The sequence below is a fragment of the Mesoplodon bidens genome (assembly GCF_964165515.1).
Source record: "Mesoplodon bidens genome assembly, chromosome: 2".
NCBI classification, from domain to species: Eukaryota; Metazoa; Chordata; class Mammalia; order Artiodactyla; family Ziphiidae; genus Mesoplodon; species Mesoplodon bidens.
This window is the reverse complement of record NC_138177.1, coordinates 149,143,887-149,166,080: the sequence shown is the minus strand read 5'-3', so window position 1 is coordinate 149,166,080 and position 22,194 is coordinate 149,143,887. Positions and strand designations below refer to the sequence as shown.

Below are 22,194 nucleotides of genomic sequence, written 5' to 3'. Positions count from 1 at the left end.
GGTCTAATAAAATGTTAGAGTTTCTGCCATTTCATTTGTGTTTGATACTTGATTTCATTAAAGACTCTTTCTTTTCTTAGAAGGCACTCAGTAAACAAATGTGTGTTTGGTGACTAAACAATATTACTATGTATGTAAGAAATCATATGCCAACACCCTAGAAAATCATCAAAGGGATGGGTAAGTGGACACTTAATTCTCCACTCAGGAATATCAATTCAGGGAATTCCCTTGCTGTCCAGGGGCACTTTCATTGCCATGGGCCCAGGTTCAATCCCTGGTCTCCAGGGAACTAAGATCCCGCAAGCCTCACGGTGTGGCCAAAAAAAAAAAAAGGAATATCAATTCAGGTTATTTCTACAAAGATTTATTGAGCGCTCCTCCCATTCCTGTCACCCCCATATGAGAGTAAGAACCTGCCCATTTACATCAACATTATATCTCCCAGTGATTGGAAGAGTCCCATCCACGTAGTAAATGTAGGTATGTAAACACTCAGTTTACACCTTAAAGAAGTTCAATGAAAGACACATAGGTAAGTAAATAATACTAATAACCCTTTAGCAGAGGTAAATACTTGGGTATGAAAGTAGATACTGAGGAGTTTAGAAAGTTTCAGAGAAAAAGTAACACCTGGGTTGGATCCTAAAAAGATAGTTAAGAGTTGTCTAGGCTGAGAGTATGGTTCTTCCCACATACACCCTATAGGCTCTGATGGTACCACTCAGACACAGACAGACACATAAACATGCCCATACAAAGAATATTCTGGAGCAGGACTAGGCAATACTTACCTCTCCCTGAAGTAACATTCACTACACCCAGGGGTCCTGTTCTCAATTCTTGCTGATTCTGATCATAACCTCACCCAATCATTACCAGTCAGAAGAACAAGGCAAACGGTTACCTTTTTTTTTTTAACTTTGAATTATCAATGTACTGATATCTGTAATCAAACAAACATCTATGAACAGTGGTTCAAAGACATATTCAGAGAGGTTCTGAAGAAAGCATCAACTATAAGAATTATTATACCTTTTTGAAGAATCTACCCAAATAGCCTAGAGCTAAGGCACTTACCCAAGGCAGATAAATGTGCTGCCATCCAACTAACAGAGATCATTTGCTGCCACTTAATTAGCACAGTTGTCCTGAGGTAGACCCATTCATCTCTCTATCCATCCACCTACACAAACACTGAAAACCTACTACGTAAAAACATAAAACTAAGTGGGGCCAGTCCCTGCCCTTAGTTCACAGTCTAGTCTAGTCGAGTTCACAGTCCAGTAGAGATGACATATAATCAACTAACAATTTTTTTTCATACAGGATAATGATGAGACATGCTTCACAGAAATATTCTAACAGTAATGTAAAACTGTATGGAAAGGTCAAGAATTGAGGCGGGGGGGCTTCCCTGGTGGCTCAGTGGTTGGGAGTCTGCCTGCCAATGCAGGGGACGCGGGTTCGTGCCCCGGTCTGGGAGGATCCCGCGTGCCGTGGAGCGGCTGAGCCCGTGAGCCATGGCCGCTGAGCCTGCACGTCCGGAGCCTGAGCTCCACAATGGGAGAGGCCACAACAGTGAGAGACCCGCGTACCGCAAAAAAAAAAAAAAAAGAATTGAGGCTGGGAGAACAGTTAGAAGGCTTCTGGAATCATCCAGGTGAGAAGTAACAAATGCCTGAGAAAGACAATGGCAGCAAGAATGGAAAGGAGGTTAAATATCTGGAGACATCTCAGAGGTAGAACCAATATGATTTGGTATTTAATCAAAGGCAGGGAATAATTAAAAGAGATACGGTATACAAAGTATGTCTAGCACAGTGCTTAGCTCACAGTACACAACTCATTCTCCCCACTAACAATATCTAATCATCATCATCCCTCCCCTTGGTTACGCCATTAGCTTTCTAACTAGTCTTCTTTTCCCCTTCTTACATCTTGAACAGACTTAACTCTCAATTCCAATCCATTTTCCTTAATACAGCCAAGATTAACCTTCTAAAATGCCAACCTGAAGCCACTCCCTTGTTAAAATTATTCACTGATGCCCCATTACTCTTAGGATAAAATCCACAATCCTTAGCATGGCATACAAAGTCTTTCACTCCTGCTTATAAGGGTCTGACCCCTGCTTACTTGCACGTTTGTGCACATTGCTGGTCCCTTTACCTGGAATACCTTCCCCCACATAGGCCTGGCTAATCACCCACTGAGGATTCAGTTCTGTTTCCTGGAAGCCCATATGTAGGGTTGGGAGTAAAAAAGACAGTCTATGCAAAAGGAACACAAAGATAAAGTGCAGAGATTAGTAGTAATTCCTTTTTGTTTTTCTTTCCCTGCGTAAAGTATAAGTAGGGGAGAAGGGATAAAGCTAAAAAGTAAAGCTGGGCAGTACATTATAGTGGTGAAGCCCACATACTGCAGAGTTAGACTGCCTAGGATTGAATCTCACCTCTGAGAGGTGAGTTGTGTGACCCTGGGTTGGTTACTCTTTAACATTCATCTATAAAATGGGAATAATAATAGAACCTAATCCATAGAATTATGAAGATTTAATGAACTGATGTGTAAAATGCTTAGAACAATGTCAAAGGAAGTTCTCAATATGTTAGTTGTTGTTATTGCTATTATTATTATATTTATTGTTAGTGTAGAAGTTCTGGAACACCAAGATGAAACATCTATAGCTAATTTAGCAGATCATGGGGACCACTAAAGGTTTATAGGTAAAGATATAATATAATCTATTGTGTGTTGAACTATGTCTCCCAAAAAGATGGGCTCAATTCCTAACCCCTGGTACCTGTGAATGTGACCTTATTTGAAAATAAGGCCTTTGCAGATGTAATCAAGTAAGATGAGGTCCTATTGGAGTAAGGTGGATCCTTAATCCAATATCTTAACAAAAAGAGGAGAGGAGATACAAACATATAAGGAGAATGTCATGTATCGATGGAGGCAAAGATTTGAGTGATGCATCTGTAAGCCAAGGAACACCAAGAGAAACTAGGAAGAAGCAAGGCAGGATCTTCCCCTAGAGCCTTCAGAGAAAGCAAGACCCTGACAACACTTAGATTTCAGACTTCTAGCTTTCAGAACTATGAGGGAATAAATTTCTGTCTTTATAAGCCACTCACATTGTGGTGCTTTGTTACGGCAGCCCTAGGAAACTAATACATGACCCAAACTACATTTCAGAAAGCTCATGGTGGTAGCAGGACAGAGGAGGAGCTAGAGGGAGGTTTGAAGGGTCCTGCATCAGTTCAGATGAGAGACGACCAAACGCCTGACTTAGAATGCTGTCATAGGCATGAAAAAGTGGGCTAGAGTTAGAACAAGCAGAGGTAGAATCTAAAGGATTTAGCAACTGAATGGTAGATATGAGAACTGAGGAAGAAGAGTCAAAGGCAACTCAGAGATTCCAAATAGATGTGTTGAGAGAAACAACGGGAAGAGATCCTACAATCTTATATACCAAAAGTAAGTCAGAAGCCCATCAGAAATCAGCATCAATGCCAAATAGCCAAATCAGTGGCTTGTCAAACCTCTTCTCTGGATGGGCCCTCTGCAGAAGAGGGCCTGGGCCCCGACCTAGTTTTCACTGAAGCCCAACAATGCCATTGTGCTGGCCACTGTATATTTGTTGGTTGGCTCCAAACACAAAGGCTAGCAGACATCCCATCCTGCTGGCTTGGTTTAAAGAAGAAAAGAAAGCTTTGTTACTGCCCTGGGTAATTCCAGGACAGGCATCCCAAGAGCGCCCTGTGGGAGGCTCATGCTCCAAAGGAGCCTCCTGTTCTCAGCTCGAGGTTCCACAGCCACTACAAGTGCACATCCACACATCTGCCAAGGCCTGGGTTTGCCACAGTTCAGCCTCCACTCCAGGAGGTCCACCGGGACCTGCCTGACTCAAACAGTCAGTAGTAATGAACTGATTCAAAGAGAAAGGGAACCCAAAATGTGTTTCAGAATATTTAAATGTTTCACCCTCTCTGCCTTCATATATGTTTATTGTCCAGAATACTCTTCGTCCCCTTCACAGCTTTGCTAATTCTTATTCATCCTTCTAAACCCAGCTTGAGTCTCTTATTTTGGAAAGCATTTCCTGATATCCCATCCCACACTTTGTGCCACTTTGGCCCCCTTTATGTATTTCTACTATTGCTTATCATATTGTACTATAACCTTGATGGCAAGGACCAGATCTTTCTCAACTTTGTAAGCCCAGTATCCAGTGACACAAACAATAAATTGCTGAATTAACAAATGAATGATTAAGTACATTTAAATAAACAGAGGCAGATTTTAAGTTCCCTCTTTTATTTGAAGCCCTCCCAATTCTGTCATTAATGTAACTTAAGATCAAAAAGAGAAATGTGCTTTGAGAGGAATTTTCTGATAAATATAATGTAAAACAAACATTTAATAATGCTTACTATATGGCAGATACTATGGTAGCAATGAATTTAAAGCAAAATACAAAACAGTGTGTTTGGCCACTCAGTAATATGAAATTCTGAGGATCCTTTGACACTCTGTCAGCAGATTCCTTAAAATGGTCAGAATTACATGGACTTAAAAAATATATCTAAGATCTCCTTTTGAGAATTATAGAGGGTATTTCTTTTATCAGTAGCTGAAAGCCAAGTAGAAGAGGCCATAAGATATCGCCCCTTTCCTCACACTTCCCACAGACACTTAGTATAACCCATTCACCACTTTAAGAACATGTTTGTTTAACGCACCTGAAGTAGTAAGAGTGTTTTTCTATGCACGTAAACTACTATAAACAACAAAATGACTGTTTACCCACAAGATTCAAAAAAGTATGACTGGGACATCCCTGGTGGTCCAGTGGTTAAGAATCCACCTTCCAATGCAGGGGACACAGGTTCGATCCCTGGTCAGGGAACCAAGATCCCACATGCCAAAGGACAACTAAGCCCTCACGCCACAACTACTGAGCCCACGTGCCACAACTAGACAGCCCTAGACAGCCCATGCACTACAACTAAAGACCCTGCATACCACAATGAAAGACCCCGCATACCGCAACGAAGATCCTGTGTGCCCCAACTAAGACCCAACACAGACAAAAACAAAAAAAAAAGGAACGACTAAGCTTTTCCCACAGATTTTTAGTTCTTAGAGCAAACATCTCATAATCAAAATCAAATTTGTTTAAATAAACATTAAAAGATAAATCTGTAAAACAAATCTTCTCAAAGAAATGAACTAAGATAACAATAAGACTATTTTCTTTGCCCCATAAAGCTCTACTAGCAATCAATGGTTTCAGACATGATTTATGATCAGCCCAGGGCTCTTGACTACTCCATCCAGATTGCTTTCCTATCCCCAAATCCATAATATCTCTACCAGCAACATGGCTATTAAGGTCATGTTTAAAAGCATTCTTCCCTCCAGCTTGCTACCCCACATCTACTACAACCCCACATCCTCCAGCTTCAGACAGGAACCTCTGACATTCACCTGGTGATTGGGCTCAGAGTGAACAAAGCAATCTATTAAGGAAGACAACACATCCTGCCTCCCCTTAGCAGATCTCAGGAGTAAGAGCTTGACAGTGGACAAAATGAAAATGGAAACCAAAAGAGGTTAAGTTTCTAATTAAGGTGATTTATATCAAAGGAAACTCTGTCCTCAAATGAGGTAATCATTTCTTCTACCTCTTTTGCCCATATCAACACACTACTTGGTCTCTGGGTAAGGAAGAAGTCAAGCAAAAGTTAGAGGCAACTATAAGCTCAAATGGTATCTTCTAGTGGCAAACGGTAGGTAGGGGGGTAGAAAGGGAGGAAAGGTTTCCAATTTGCTATGTGGAAGACAACTTCCCAACCCAATAGTCACTCCAAGTACAGGCAGAAATCTCCTCTGAAGGCTAAGGGTCAGATAGGTAACTAATTACCTGCAAGTTCACAAAAATTCACAAAGACTAGTTGGAGTTATCAAAGGAAGGGGTGGGAATAGAGGACTCAGCCAGTTCTGGTTCTACTGCAGAGAAAACAGACTTGAGGTCTGGTGTACACATAAGCATCTACAGCTGTAAGGAAAAAGAGAGAGCCTTTTCTTTGGTTTCAGACCATCTCAAGTGTCAGAATGATGTGCCCTCTGTAATTCCCTGGCAGTCCAGTGGTTAGGACTCTGTGCTTCCACTTCAGGGGGCATGGGTTCGATTCCTGGTTGGGGAACTATGATCCTGCATACTGCACAGCCAAAAAAAAAAAAAAAAGAGAGAGAGTAAATGAGAAAAATCAGATGATTAATCTTGAGTGAAGTTAAGTCTAGATTTTTTTTTACCATGTTCCAAATTATCTTTCCTCTATCAGCCACTGGACTCTCTGGGAAGCAGTTAATGCTGGTCTAAGGCCAACTCTCAATTCAAACAAAGCAGCAGATCTGGATATCATGTCACAGAAGCGTTCTAGGGATGCTAAATTCTAAAACATTTTTCTAAATGACTAAAAGCAGAGAATGACCACAGCACTGAATTCTAAACCCTTTCCAAATAAATTCAGAAAGTCCTAACACACAATTAACTTCACTTCTTGAGTTCACTGAGAAGAGGTTCAATGCCATTCCTAGATCAGTGTCTAGCAGAATAAGCCCCAATAAATACTAATTGAATTAATGAACAAATTAAGGGTCCCTAACTATCTATCTACATATAGAAATCCCTTCTACACTCTCCATGAATCAGCTCTCATCAGCTACCTCAGTCTTTAGACCTTAGACCAGAAAGCTCTTGTCCAAGGAAGGGCTTTAAGATGTAGTGATGTGTTATCCCTGAAAAGCTCAAAGACTGAGTCTGGTCTTCTGTAGCGAAGAGACTATGCCAATTACAGTGTTATGTTAAAAAAAAAAAAAATCCCAGGTAATACACGCACAGCTGAGGAAGTTCTCCAGCAGCACTCTCCAAGTTTTCCACATCTCAGTAAATGAAACAACCACCCACCTAGAAAATGGGCATCATTTGATTCTTCACACTTCTTTCTTACCTAAGTCACAAGACCTTGTCTTTCTATTTCTAAAACAGATCTTTAAAAATCTTCACAGATACCACTGCAGTTCAAGCTACTCACATCTCTCATATAATCTATAAGTTTCTCCTCACTGGTCTCCTTGCCCTCACTTCCGTCCCTCTACAGTCAACTCTCCAGAGCAGCCAAAGTGCTATTTTAAAATGCAAATTGTATCCTACTACTCTCCTGTCTAAAATCCTTCAACTGCTTCCTGCTGTATTTAGAACAAAATTCAAACTCCTCACCATGGCCTATAAGGCCCTGTATGATCCAGCCTCTTTCTCTCTCTCAAATTTTTAATCTTCTTCTCCCTAATCTTCATGAATATCTCCTTTTCTTTTAGGTATTCTCAGAAAAGTATTTCTATGACCTTATGTACAGGATAAGCTAGTCAGTATCAACATATATACATTGTCCTTACTTATCTCATGGATGGATCAACAGTGTTTTTCAAAGATACATACTCATGAGGAAAATAATGCCCAAGGGTATGGAATAACAATATAATATGATGGGATAGACCTGAAAGGCAGTCCATTCTAAGCCCCACATCGTACAATTGAAGTCCTTCTATAATATCTTTGCCAAGGAGCCAAAGTAACCCATATTAGCTTTATGAAGAGAATAGTTAGGGAAGAGAATAATCATACTAAACACAACTGTCCTCCTTAACTGTGGTGCCCTCTAACCAATACTCCAACTTTCCAACATCTAAGAATGTGGTCTTTAGCTTCCTGAGCTTAATAAAACAGCAGTGCCTGAGGAAGCCTGCTATTTCCTCCACCAACCCCAAGCTCTTCAATGACCTGTTACCTATTTGTTGCTAGTGGTAAACAAAACAGAACATGGTCCCAGTCCTACTGGAACCAACATATGAGAGAGACAATAAACAAACATTCAAATAAATGAAGAACTATATGTTATGAGATGTGCTACAAAAAGGAAAGAGTGCTATCAAAGAGAATAATAATCTAAGTAACGATCTAGATGGAGGGAGATCACTGGGGAAAGCCACTATAGTACAGTGAAAATTTAAACTAAGACTTGAAAATTGAGTTCAGTAGGTAAAAATGGAAAAAGAGCTTTTCAGTTATTATTTAATCTAATTCTTAGCTTCTTTTATATAAAATAGCAATCATAATAGCTATATCTCACAGGGTTGTCATAGGATGAAAAAAAGAAAATGCATGCAAAACTTTACATTCCAGATATATTAGCTATTTCTCTAACAAGTATGCATGATTTTATAATCAGAAAAAAGTTATTTTTTTAAAAAGTGTCCCTGATACTGCCAAGTACAATAAATTATTGGTTAAAAAAATGAAATATTTTCTCATCCAAACACCTTAGTTGACTTAAAGACTTATCAGGTAAGTAACATGTCTGTTGTTTTATTTGTAAGTTAGTGCGCGGTTCTGTTCCTTCTGGGTGTACCAGAAACGTACGTTTGATTGACTAGCTAATCTGGGTAGAAAAGAAACTGTTGAGCAAATTAGTTACAGAGGAAAAGGATGACTATGCAAGAGGCCTCACAATTAAGAGGCCATTTAGAAATTACTCCATTCATGAGGCAAGAGTTCCAGCCATTCATACAAGTACTAAAATGCATTGGAAAATTTACCTCAACTTCACTTTTTAGATGACATAAAATGTTTGTTGTTTGCTTCCTTTTTCCCTATTCAATCATTCAGCCAGTGTCTATAAAAGAGTGTCCTAAACACAAGGTACTGCTGGGAGATTAGGAGCATACAGATAAGTAAAACACTATCCCTGCCATTATATAATAACCAGCAACTGGTTTAACCTAGCACTTTCACAGTTACCTCATTTGAACTTTGCAAGATCTTGAAACATTCTGTCATCCTTTTCTTTATTTTCTTTTAATAAATTGATTTATTTTTATTTATTTATTATTATTTTTTGGCTGTGTTGGGTCTTCGTTGCTGCACGCAGGCTTTCTCTAGTTGCGGCGAGCAGGGGCTACTCTTCGTTGCGGTGCGTGGGCTTCTCTTGTTGCCGAGCAGAGGCTCTAGAGCGCGCAGGCTTCAGTAGTTGTGGTGCACGGGCTTAGCTGCTCCGCGGCAGGTGGGATGTTCCCAGAGCAGGGCTCGAACCCGTTTCCCCTGCATTGGCGGGCAGATTGTTAACCACTACGCCACCTGTCATCCTTTTCTTATGAATGAGGAAATCAAGCCCAGAGATTTAAATAACTTGTCTATGGCTATTGAACTAGTAATGGTGGAACCTGGATTTGTACCCAAGTCTTTTGACCCTGAAGCCTGGGTTCCTCCTCTATTGTAGGAGCTTACGCTTGTGCAGGGAAACTAAAGCAAAAATAACTTTAATATATGGCAAAATGTTTAAAAAGAGGTGCCAAAAAAAGTGTAAGAGAAGGTCAACGGAGGGAAACATTTTGACTACATAAGGGAGAGGTAGGGAGGGTTAGCGGTGGCAGAGAAAGAATCAGGAAAGGTTTTATGGAGGAATAAGTGGACTTTGAGCCAAGTCTTGAAGGGAGGGAAGATTTCTATAGGATAAAGGCAAAGAGTGTATTCTGGGCTGAAGAAATAATATGAATAAAGAGGCAGGAAAACACACAGTGTTTAGTAAACACATTAAACCCAGTTTGCCTGAGTTATAGAGTACTTGTTAAAGAGGAGGAGAACTAGAAGAAAAAAGGCAGGATGAGGCTAGAGCACAGAGGACCGAATATCAGGCTAAGAGTTAATCCTGAGTTCCATGTTTTAACACTAGCTGTGCATCAAAATAACTTATGGTGCTTTGTTAATTTATTTTTAAAAACAGATGCCTGGGCCTCACCCAAGACTTTAACTCAAGAGGCCTTGTGTGATGTCCTGGCATCTGCACTTTCTAAAAAGCTCCTAAGCAATTCTGGTAAGCAACTAAGGTTACAAAACTATACTGTAATCAGCGAGGAAATCACTGAATGCTTTTGAGCCAGAAAATGCCACTGATTATTCATTTATTCATTCAATCAACAAATATGATAAGGGACTTCCCAGGTGGTCCAGTGGTTAAGACTGTGCTCCCAATGCAGGGGGCCCAGGTTCAATCCCTGGTCGGGGAACTAGATCCTGCATGCCACAACTAGAGATCCCGCATGCCGCAACAAAGATCCCACGTGCCACAACTAAACCTGGCGCAACCCAAATTAATTAATTAATTAATTAATTTAAAATTTTTTAAAGATGATAATAAAAAATATATATGATAAGCAGCTATCATTGTCAGGCACTATACAGGACCCAGTGGATGTCAATGCAAACAAAACAGTCCTTGCCCTCAAGGGATTTATAAACTACATACACAAGCAAACAGTGAATTAAAGTCAATGATAAATAGTATTGTATTATGGGAGCATGTAGGAGGGGTACCTAACTAATCTTGGGAGATTAGAAAAGGCTTCCCAGAGATAGTAATATCTAAGCTGAGTCCTGAAGGTTAAATAGGAGTTGGCCAGACCATTGGGAGATGGAAGGATTGTGTCCTAGGCAGAGGGAAGAGCTGGTGCAGAGACGCGAAGGTGGAAAGGGTCACATCCCATTTGTGACTGAAAGAGAAAGAGGTTCAGTACAGCTGTAGTGCACAACTGAGACAAGAACCAACAGGTCAGAGAGGAATGAGCAGTGAGGCCACAGAGATAATGAGTACCAGGATTAGATGTTTTGACTTTAACCTGAGGGAAATGAGGAGCCATAGAAGGGTTTATGCAAGGAAAAACAAAATTAGATTTGTATTAAACACTGTGGCGTTAGCAAAAAGACAGACATATAGACTAATGGAATAGAATAGAAAGCCCAGAAATACACCCTCATGTATCAAAGGGAAAGGATAGTCTCTGCAACAAATTAGAGATGGAGAAATGCAAATGAAAACCACAGTGAGATATCACCTCACACCCATTAGAATGCAACTATTAAAAAAAAAAAAAAACCCAGGAAATAGCAAGTGTTGACAAGGATGTGGAGAAATTAGAACACTTGTGCGCTATTGGTGGGACTGTAAAATGGTATGATAGCTATGGAAAACAGTATGGTGGTTCCTCAAAAAATTAAAAATAGAACTATTATATCATTCAGCAATTCCACTTCTGGGTATATATGCAAAAAAACTGAAAACAGGGTCTCAGAGAGACATATGCACACCTATGTTCAAAGCAGTATCATTCACAAGAGTCAAGAGGTAAAAGCAACCCAAATGTCCACTGACAGATGAATAGATAAGTAAAATATAGTACGTATATACTTACAATGGAATATTATTCAGGCTTAAAAAGGATGGAAATTCTGTCACATGTTACAATATGGATGAACCTTTAGGACACTAAGCTAAGAAAAATGAGCCAGTCACAAAAAGACAAATACTGTGTGATTCCACTTTTCTGAGGTACCTAGAGTTGTCAGAATCATAGAAACAGAAAATAGAATAGTAGTTACCAGGGACTGGAGGAAGGGGGAAATGGGGAGTTGTTTAATAGTATAGAGTTTCAATTTTGCAAGATGAAGAAGATCCAGAAATCTGTTGCACAACAATAAAAACATATTTAATACTAACTATTGAATTGTACACTTAAAAATTGCTAAGATGGTTAAAAAAGAGATCTGTATTTTAAAAGGACCACTCTGGCTCGCAATATGGACAGTATGGATTTAAGGTGAGGAACAAAACTGACAGGGAGACTAGTTTAGAAGGTTGTGGCGAAAGAGATGGCAATGGCAGAAGGAACTGGCCTAAGGTAAATGCATCCAGGGTAGTAAGAGGTAAAATGGTCAGGTCACGGTGACTGATAAGATGTAGAAAATGGGAGAGGTCAGGGATGAAGGAAAAGAGAACTATCATTTGTAGAAAAGCTAAGCACTCAACTAATACTTTTACAAGTTAGTAATTCATTTAATAAACATGTATGAAGTAGCTACTTGTGCCAAGTACTACAGAAGGCTTTAGACAACTTTTCTGCCCCTTCACAGAACAACTTCTCCTTTTTGAAGTTCACCTAAACTGGCCGTTGACACAAAGTGTCTGCTTAATAATTATTTGTTGAGTAGGAAATAGACACAAGCAATTACTATGAGAAGGTGAAATGAGCTAAAATGAGCATGTTGAGGAAAGAAAAGCTTATGATTCACTTTGGAATCACTGATCTAAGAATTTACTATATAAGCAAGCAATGGTGACCATGATAACAAGAAAAGACCAACATAAAGAGCAAGTAAACACAGAAGGTACAGACAGTAATTAGGTATCAGGTGTAGGAATGTGTGAGAGGTATATTGGGAGACCACCCTCTCTCCATTGTCCTACTTGCTACAGAATCCAAAGTAGGAAAAGCTGTCAAGAGCCAACACAGACCCAATTCCTATGAATGATACCACTTACCAAGTTAAGAAAAACATACTTGTCAAAACTTCTGTTAGAAACAGGTTTAGCCGAAACTCACAAAGAGATCTATGAATTCAAATGCCACACTAGTTTCACAATCATGGGGAGGATTAAGAGAAATATTAGATAGAAATCTCATAAACCATTTTCTAAATCCTTCTCTGTCCTATCACTATCAACACTGTGAAAAGATTCATCAAATGGCTGGCGTAAACAACCCTGAAAGAGGCAGATGTCTTTGTGGATAACAGTTTAACTGCTGGAAGCTCAAGTGTTGGGAAGCAGTTTTCATTCATTCATCCATTTATCCATTCACCCAACTAATATTAATTGCATGCCTTTATGTGCCAGTTACTGAAAATTCAGCAGTGAACAAAATAGCCAGGATCAAGGAGCTTAAAGTCGAGTAAACTGGATTACAGTCAGGTGGAACCTGACTCAATCCCAGCTCCACTACTTAGCTAAGAGACCTCAGATAAATTAATTTCTCTCTGAGCCTCAGATTTCTCACCTGTAAAATGGGGAAAATAGCATATATTCCATGGGATTGTACGCTAATTTATCCCCACCCCCGCCGCCAAGGGAGAGGCTTAGCAGGACCTGGCACACTGAAATAAGAAAAACGACTTAATGATTTTCATTATTATTACTCGGGAAGTAATACAGCAGTTGAAAAACGCCTCTTTCTAAATCAATAAAATATTTTCTAGTGAAAAAGCTGATAAACAGAAACAGGAATGTGCACAAGGAAGGTATCATTCAGAGTACTCCCTGGAATCTTGAGGCTCTATGAAGTTATCTCCACTTGGAGATAACTTGAACTTGAACAGGTTCAAACTCAACCTGTTCAAAACTGACCTCTTGATCATTTCCCATCTTGTACCTCCTGTAGTCTTCCCCATCTCCATTAACAGCAACTCTATCCTTCAGATGCTCAGGCCAAAAACTATGGTTATCCTTGAGTTATTTCATCTTCTCAAACCTCTCACCGAATGCATCAGGAAAGCCTGTTTTCTCTACTTTCAAAATAGATCCAGAATCACAAGGTCCACTGCTACCACTCTGGTCCAATTTACCATCATTTCTCACTTTTTTTGGCATAGTCTCTATTTATTGCATGGACCCTGTTGCAATAGTCTCTCTTAACTAGTCTTCCTGCTTTCAACCTTGCCTCCTTTTCAGTCTATTCACCACACAATAGCCAGGGTGATTCTGTTAAAAGGTAAGTCACATCATGTCACAACTCTACTCAAAAACCTCCAAAGACTTCTCAATTCACCCTGAGTAAAAGCTGAAACTCTTACGATGGTCTGTAAGACACTATGTGCTCTGGCCCATGTTTCCTCTCTGACCTTCATCTACTACTGTTCTTTTTTACTCTCTCTGCTGCAGCCACGTCACCGTCTTTGGAGTTCTTCGACCACATTCAGCACCAGGCATTTCTGCCACTATGTCTTCACACTTACTGTTCCCACTGCCTAGAATACTCTTTCCCCAGATATTCACATAGCTAGCTCCATTACCTCCTTAATTTTTGTCTCTTCTGTGATACTTCCCCTATCCACATATTCAAAATTGCAAACCCCACAGCACATAACACCATATATATTACCATTTGTTTTCCTGTTTAATCTAACTCCTCTGTCCGCCCCCCTGCTCATTACAATGTAATTTCCATGAGGGTAGAGATAATTATTTGTTCATTATTATATTCCCAGTACCTGGAATAGTGCTGGACACATAGTGAGAGCCAGTAAATTTTTTTTTTTTGAATGACTAAATGAGCTAGAGGCAAGCTAGCAAGACAGGGGAAAACTTCTTTAAGAATAAAGTAAACTAAATGAACTCTTCTATTATTTGTGGGTTAAACTGCCAACCGCAAATTCTTATTTCTCACATGTCTTAGGGAGTTACTAAAAATAAGGGCAGAAAACATGTACCACAATTTTATTTAGAGATTTTTTTATTACTAAATGACCAAACCAAAAAGTTAAACAAAAGCTACTTTTTTCAAAAGTAAAGAAGATGCCAACATGTATTAATAGGAAAGCTTTAGCTATTTTTACAAGTATAAATGAAATAAACTTCTAATTGTGAAAGGACTTGAGATGTAACATTTCACACTATTTTTGACTTCTGGCTCTTTCCACTGGAGTTAATTCAGCTTTCTTATATATACTATGGGCCCAGCCACACAGGGCATTATACAGACCCTATTTAAGAGACTGAGTTCCACTAGAGGGATTTGACATAACTTGGAAAGTGGAAGGGAGAAGAGAGACAAGGGCATCCCAGGTCCTGGAAGGCATATCTAAGGCTAGCATGTGTAGAAGACAGAAAAAAGACCCACCCAACTAAAGGGAGCAATTTGAATTCTGAAATCCGATTAGAGAGAGTCTAGAATGCTAAACAGAAGTTTTTAAACAGAAGCATCACATTATCAAAGTATGCCTAATGAAGATTACTCATGTAGTAGCATATCAAATTGAAGCAAAGATATATTAGGGACAGGAAAAGCAGCCACATGCTTAAAAGATAGGGTATGGGTATGCTGCCAAAGTTAACCCAAGGCAGGCACCAGACAACTTTGCATTTGGCTCAAGGTAAATAAGGCCAGGAGAATACTCTGTACTGGGTCACACAAAAGCAAGAAAAGCAGCAGGCAAAACTAATGGCAATATCACTGCACACCAAGAAACTGGAATCGGGGTCTGGCTGCTCATTTTTATAAATAATGCATGAGTTTGGTCACTGAACCCACAGAGTTTCCTTTCATTGTAAGCTCTCTGATTATATAAGGCTTCTTACAAGTCTGACAGAAACCGACTCAGAAACAACACACATCAACCCACATAAACAAGGAGTTTCCAAAGTAACTCTTCTTTAAGAAAGAAGGTGTAGAGTTGGGGTGGAAATGGTGAGTGAGAAGAGGAGGAGGGCTGTGTGAATTAAAAAATTCCCTTCAGCCACCTGCAGGGCTGACCATTCCCTCATGAGGGAAGAGCATTTCTTTCAGTACCAAGTATCTACCTGGCTGAGGTGACTTCGCTGTAAAGAGGCCAAGCAATTGCTCTGTTTATAGCTAAGTGGTTCTCATTGCCACAGTGGAAAAAAGAATAGTTTCTCCATGGCAGAAATGGCAAGAAAGACCCCAAAACATCCTACCCGCCAAGCAATTCTTTTGCTGACTCCCTGGACCAGAGTATTGTCACTTGAGGCCCCTGCCCCATAACCTTATACCCTACTCATCCCCCCAAATTCCCAATCTTCTAGGCACTAAGAGGTTCTGCACAAAGAGGTTCCCCAAACTGTTTGATTATGAGGATATTTCCCTCTTTGTGCTTTTCTTAACAAACTAAAAAACAAGAATAACAACAAAACAACAGAGCTTCCCTGGTGGCGCAGTGGTTGAGAGTCCGCCTGCTGATGCAGGGGACACGGGTTCGTGCCCCGGTCTGGGAAGATCCCACATGCCGCGGAGCGGCTAGGCCCGCGAGCCATGGCCGCTGAGCCTGCGCATCCGGAGCCTGTGCTCCACAACGGGGGAGGCCACAACAGTGAAAGGCCCGCGTACCACAAAACAACAACAACAACAACAAAAACAAAGCACACAAAAAATTATGAGATGTCGTATAATCCGTCTGAAAGCATCTCTCTCTCCTCTCTTTCTTTGACAGCACCCCCCATCTTGAATATAGAAGAGAAAACATATAGCATGTAAGTTGGTGGCAGCCACTTTTTGATTATAAATGACAGCCAACCTTAGGGTGAAGCTGACAACGTAAGCACAGAACAAAGAGATGGAAAGAGGTGGGGGGGGGGTTCTGGATAACATCTATTTAGCTGTTGAATTAAACCAACCCCTAACCTAATAAACTTCTGGAATTCCAGTTTATATGTCCTTTTGTTGTTTAAGGCCATTTAACTATTTTCTGTTACTTGTACCCAAATACATTCTAATATATCCAGTAACCAGAAAACAGCTTTCCCAAATAACCCAAAATATACAAAGTTAGTCAGAATCGAATTCTACAAATACTACACATGCTACACATACAAGAACCTGTGCTCAGCAGTAAGGGGAATACATACGTGAATTAAGGACATCATGTTGTAATGGAAACAGTACAGGCTTTGAAGTCAGATGAATCTGGATCTAATCCTACTTTGGGGAAATCATTTAATTTCTCTAAGCCTTAGTTTTTTCATCTATAAAACAGAGGAAATAGGACTGTAGAATTGTGAGAATTATAGCTAATATATAAAACACCAAGCAAAGCACTTAGCCCATAGTGGGAGTTTAGTAACTGGTAGTTATGATTTTGAAAATGAGAGCAAGTCTTTACCCTCAAGTAGGGTAGAAAAGACAGATAATTATGATGTGCTGACTGGGATATTTATAGGGTATGGGAAATTGCAAACAAAGGTTCCAATTCTTCACCCCTTACTGAATCAATGTCCTTTGACATGTAACTTTGCAGTATGCTCCCAGTGTGGACTCGGGCATGTGACTTGCTTTGTTCAACAGGATGTTGGCCAAGCAAACTTGAACATAAGCAGAATCATGAAAAGCACTTGTGCAAATGGGCTGGCATACTCTTGCTATTCTGGTTTCATCTTAAAAAGGACATGTCCAGGTTAGCCCACTGGTCCCAGAAGAGAATGAGAAACAGCTGGAGCAAAGTGCCCCACAAAGCCCAGCCTAGAGCAGACCACCAGCTGACCTGCAGATGCATGAGTGAGCACAAGTGAGAGCAGCAGAACTGCCCAACTGGGCCCAGCTCAGCTTAGCTGAACCTGCAGAGGTATCAGAAATAAATGTTTATTGTTGCATGGTTTTGTGGTTGGATATTATACAGCAATAGCTAACTGACCATACGGTTATATTTTCTGTCTTTAAAAACCAAAGATTTCCACTTCCTTGATATTTGTGACCAAATGAAAGATAAGGTTAGGTCTTCTGAGTCAAAGACACACTTTTAGATTCTTAATTCAACTTATTAAACTCAAAAGGTTCTACACCTAATCTTTTTTTTTTTTTTAAGGAACATTTATTTATTTATTTATTTATTTATATTATTTATGGCTGCTTTGGGTCCTCGTTGTTGCACAGGGTTTCTCCAGTTGTGCTGAGTGGGGACTACTCTTTGTTGCAGCACACGGGCTCCTCATTGTGGTGGCTTCTCGTTGCGAAGCATGGGCTCTAGGCGTGCGGGGTTCAGTAGTTGTGGCACGCAGGCTCAATAGTTGTGACACATGGGCTTAGTTGCTCCGTGGCATGTGGTATCTCCCCAGACCAGGGATCAAACCCGTGACCCCTGCGTTGGCAGGCGGATTCTTAACCACTGCGTCACCAGGGAAGTCCCTCTACCTGATCTTTTACCAACTTCTTTCTCTTTAACAAATACTCATTTGCTTAAAAACTTAGAAGTGTATCCTTACTAAAGGTAGTTTAAAAAAACACACCTAAATGTCTTACTGTTCTAAGTTCAATTAATGCGCCTACAATTACAATGAAGACTTGTGGAAATGGTTGAAGCCCAGAGAAGTCTATATCACCACTGTATATGAGAAATATTCTTCCTAATAATATCAATACTTTATAGGCATTAATAAGAGCTATGCTTGTCTACTGTAATTATTGGTAAACTATTTTAAGAGAAATAAGGAATGGTGCTCACATTACTGTGGAGGGCAGGCATTCTGCCAACCAAGAAATACTTACTAAATATCATCCAAGTTCCAAGCAGTATGCTTGATGTTATTAGTAATTTAGTTTTATGATCCTTAGTGAAACCAATAACTGTGCTGTCAAGTCAAATTATAAGGCAATTAAACCTAGGAGTCTCCAGAAATCTATGGCATGATGGCTTGTGCTGATCCCCCTCTGAAAACAAGCAAGAACATTTGGATACCTGGGCTTCACGGCCTTCAGCCTATTAACATCATAATAAAGATAGTTAATATCATAAACTATACCAATAGCTCATTAATGATACTGGAAATATACTCACAAAGCACTTACTGTATGTTGTATATGGCTATAAACAAGCTAATAAGCAACAGAAAATATTATTTAAGTGCAACATGGCCAAAAGAATGTTGCATTATGATCATACATCTCTGCCGTTTCTACTACACCCACTTTTAAACTTGAGACATGATCACAGATTTCAAAGCATGTTCTTCTTTGTCAGCAAAACCAACACACAAGCCCTTCCAATGAACTCACATTTCAGAAAACAGTGATATAAACAGAGAGTGCAACAAATACTTTTACAAGTGTTTATTAGTTTATTAGTGCCAGAGCTTTGGTGGATAGAAGGCTTGAGAGGAGAGAGTTTTGTCTTTGAGGAATTTATAGACTTATTTCTGAGAAAAGAAATACACAGAAAATGTTTCTTGATCCAGGATGCTGGTTATGGGTGTGTTCATTTGTGAAAACCTAGTGAGATGCACACTTTTCATGTGTGCTTTTCTGTTATGTTATACCTTGTAAAATTTTTTAAAAATCTAATGACATTAACAGCAGTACAGAACTAAGTACCAAATGAAAAATACTGACAATTCAAGCTGTAATAGTTAAAATGTATTAAGCAATCACTACATGCCAGGTACTGTGTTAAATAAGCATTTTATATTTCATCCTCACAATATCACTGTGAGGTCATGATCTAACCAACAGTTATTTGCCACAATTACTTAATTACTCCTTCCTCCCTGAAACCCCTTCCTTTCCATTCCAGGCCAACACACTCCTGGGTTTTCTTCCTATCTCCCTAGCTACTCTTCGATCTGTCTTTTACCCCAGACTTTTAAAATTCAAATACTTGAGGGCCCAGCTATAGTCCTCTTCCCTATCTAGATTCCCTGGGATAGGTACTACTATCATTATTCCCATTTTACAAGTGAAAACACTGCAGCACAGGGAGATTCAAACCTAGGCAATCAATACTACAGAGCCCATGCTCTTCACTGCCTCACTAACCCACTTTCTTTGGTCTTCCATACAAGAGGCAGGACATAGCTACACACACTTCACGTTCTGGTATCCTCAGTAATTGAGAAAAAAGACATAGGGTAAGGCACATGGGACCCTCCTTGATAAGATATTAATGATTAATACCAGGTACCAAGCCAGCAGGAAACCAATGCTCTTGCAAATTCTGTTAAACAATTTTCCTTCCTAAATTTCTTCACCTTGTATTTTGGTACTTCTTAAGGAGAAATGTGAAAACATTCTAGAACACAGATCCTCAAACCTAGATGCTCATTAGAATAATCTGAAGAGCTTTCAAGAATACATACAGGCCCTCTGAAGACATACTAAACCTAGAGTATTCCAGGAATCTGTGTATCTAAGAAGCACCCAAGCAAATTCTGAAGTTCGTAACCCAGTACCTGAATTTGGGAAGCCTTTGTTCCAGAGAGGATTCTCTGGTCCTCAGAGGCTGAGTAATGACTACCACATATCTACCTGCCTATAAGAGGCTGAAAATGAAATGAGAATAAAGATGTAAATTCTCCAAGGAGTAGTTTCCTTCAATCAGGAAACTAGAGCAGCAACAGTGGAATTTTAGATCAGGACACCACAAATTTCTGGGTAGTCTGGGAATTTGTTGCCATGATAGAGTTTGCAGCCAAGTGATGCCATCCTTTAGTTTAGGAGGGGGTCATCTAGGCAGCAAGAACCAATATAATATGTGAGCACTCATTCCCCGAGAACTCACCACGTGTTATTAGGGAATCCAAGAGTATTAATAGGTATGGCCACTGTCCCCAGGCTACAGAAGAAAACATTGTTAACGTGCCATTTTTGCATAACCATAAATGCACACATATTTTGCGTACATATGTGAGTAACAATTACAGTGGAACCATACATGCTGAAACTAAGGCAAAGAAGTCACTTCAACACACTCATTGAAGTCTTACCTCTGTGAGTGCATGCAATTGTCCTTGATGTACACACACACCCATGAACCTACAAAACGAAACAGATGTTTTTTTAAACAAATGAAAAGGACATGAACATAACTAGTGTAGTTGCACATGCGAGACAATCCAATACCTGTGAAGTCTACTGGGCTCCTGTATAACAGCGGTCCCCAACCTTTTCACCACCAGGAATGGGTTTCGTGGAAGACAGTTTTCCCGGGAAGGGGGTGGGGTGGGGGTGGGGGAATGGTTCAGGTGGTAATGCGAGCAATGGGGAGCATTGGGGGCAGATGAAGCTTGGATCGCTCGCCTGCCGTTCACCTCCTGCTGTGCGGTTCCTAACAGGCCGCAGACCAGTGCTGGTCCTCGGCCCGTGGCTTGGGGACCCCTGCTGTATAACAAACCTTGATAGCACTCCTGCAACTTTCTAAGTTTATCATGAAACATCTGGTTGCAGCAAGACCTAGTAGTAAAAAGCAATGGTAGAAGAGGGAGAGGAGCAAGCCTTTAAAAACAGCATGGTATAATGGAACAAGCACCAAACTGGAAGCAAAGAAACCTGGTGCTGGTTTAGCTCTGCCATTATCTGACTACGTGCTCACACACACAGAAAGGTCACTAACCCTATGGGGCTCAGTTTCCTCACCTAGAAAGTAAGTAGGTTGAACTACCCAATCTGATGGTCTGTAATTTACAAACAACAAACTGGGGTTGGGAGCACCCACATTGGCTAGATGACAAAGGGCTAACTTCCTTGACATAAAAAGAACTCTTCTAAATATGTAATTTTAAAAAGAACCCAGTAGAGGGCTTCCCTGGTGGCGCAGTGGTTGGGAGTCCATGCTGATGCAGGGGACGCAGGTTCGTGCCCCGGTCCGGGAGGATCCCACATGCCGTGGAGCGGCTGGGCCCGTGAACCATGGCCGCTGAGCCTGCGCGTCCAGAGCCTGTGCTCCGCAACGGGAGAGGCCACAACAGTGAGAGGCCCGCGTACCGCCAAAAAAAAAAAAAAGAACCCAGTAGAAAAATAAGCAAAAGGTACGTGTATAACTCACACAAAAATAATAAAGGGCTAATAATATCAAAATGTACTCTAATTCCCTCATAATTAGAGAGATGTACACTAAAACAGGAGATACTACCTTTTAAATCTATCAATGAACAAAGATTAAGAATGATAATGCTTGGCGAATTCCCTGGTGGGCCAGTGGTTAGGTTGAGTCTCTGGTCAGGGAACCAGGATCCTGTAAGCCACACGGCACAGCCAAAAAAATAAAAAAGAATGCTAATGCTCAGTGTTGTCCAGAAGGTAAGGAAACTGGGATAGGAAACACTGTTGAGCTCTTGGCACAACTTTTTCAAAGGGTAATTAACTGATCACATCTAGCAAAAATTTTAATTGCTCCAACAGTTCCACCTCTAGGAATTTATCTTACAAGTATACTCAATTTGGGTGAGCAAAAATTCACATAAAAGGACATCTACTTCACCGGTCTATGTGAATCTAAATACCCACCAATAAAAACTTGTTAAATATTTATGGTATAGGGCTTCTCTAGTGGCGCAGTGTTTAAGAATCCCCCTGCCAGGGCTTCCCTGTTGGCGCAGTGGTTAAGAGTCTGCCTGCCAATGCAGGGGACGCAGGTTCGTGCCCCGGTCCGGGAAGATCCCACATGCCGCAGAGCGGCTGGGCCCGTGAACCATGGCCGCTGGGCCTGCGCGTCCGGAGCCTGTGCTCCGCAACGGGAGAGGCCACAACAGTGAGAAGCCCACGTACCGCAAAAAGAAAAAAAATAATCCCCCTGCCAAT

The 22,194-nt window shown here is 40.5% G+C and overlaps 1 protein-coding gene across 4 annotated transcripts in view; it reads right to left on the bottom strand.

Annotated features, from left to right (window-relative positions):
* Window positions 1–22,194, bottom strand: part of TESK2 (testis associated actin remodelling kinase 2) — a 134,366-nt gene that overhangs the window by 18,114 nt on the left and 94,058 nt on the right. For all 4 annotated transcript variants that reach the window (XM_081225800.1, XM_081225801.1, XM_081225802.1 and 1 more), the window contains one exon: window positions 20,382–20,430. In XM_081225800.1, the coding sequence (XP_081081926.1) occupies window positions 20,382–20,430 (49 nt within the window). The remainder of the gene's footprint in view (window positions 1–20,381; window positions 20,431–22,194) is intronic.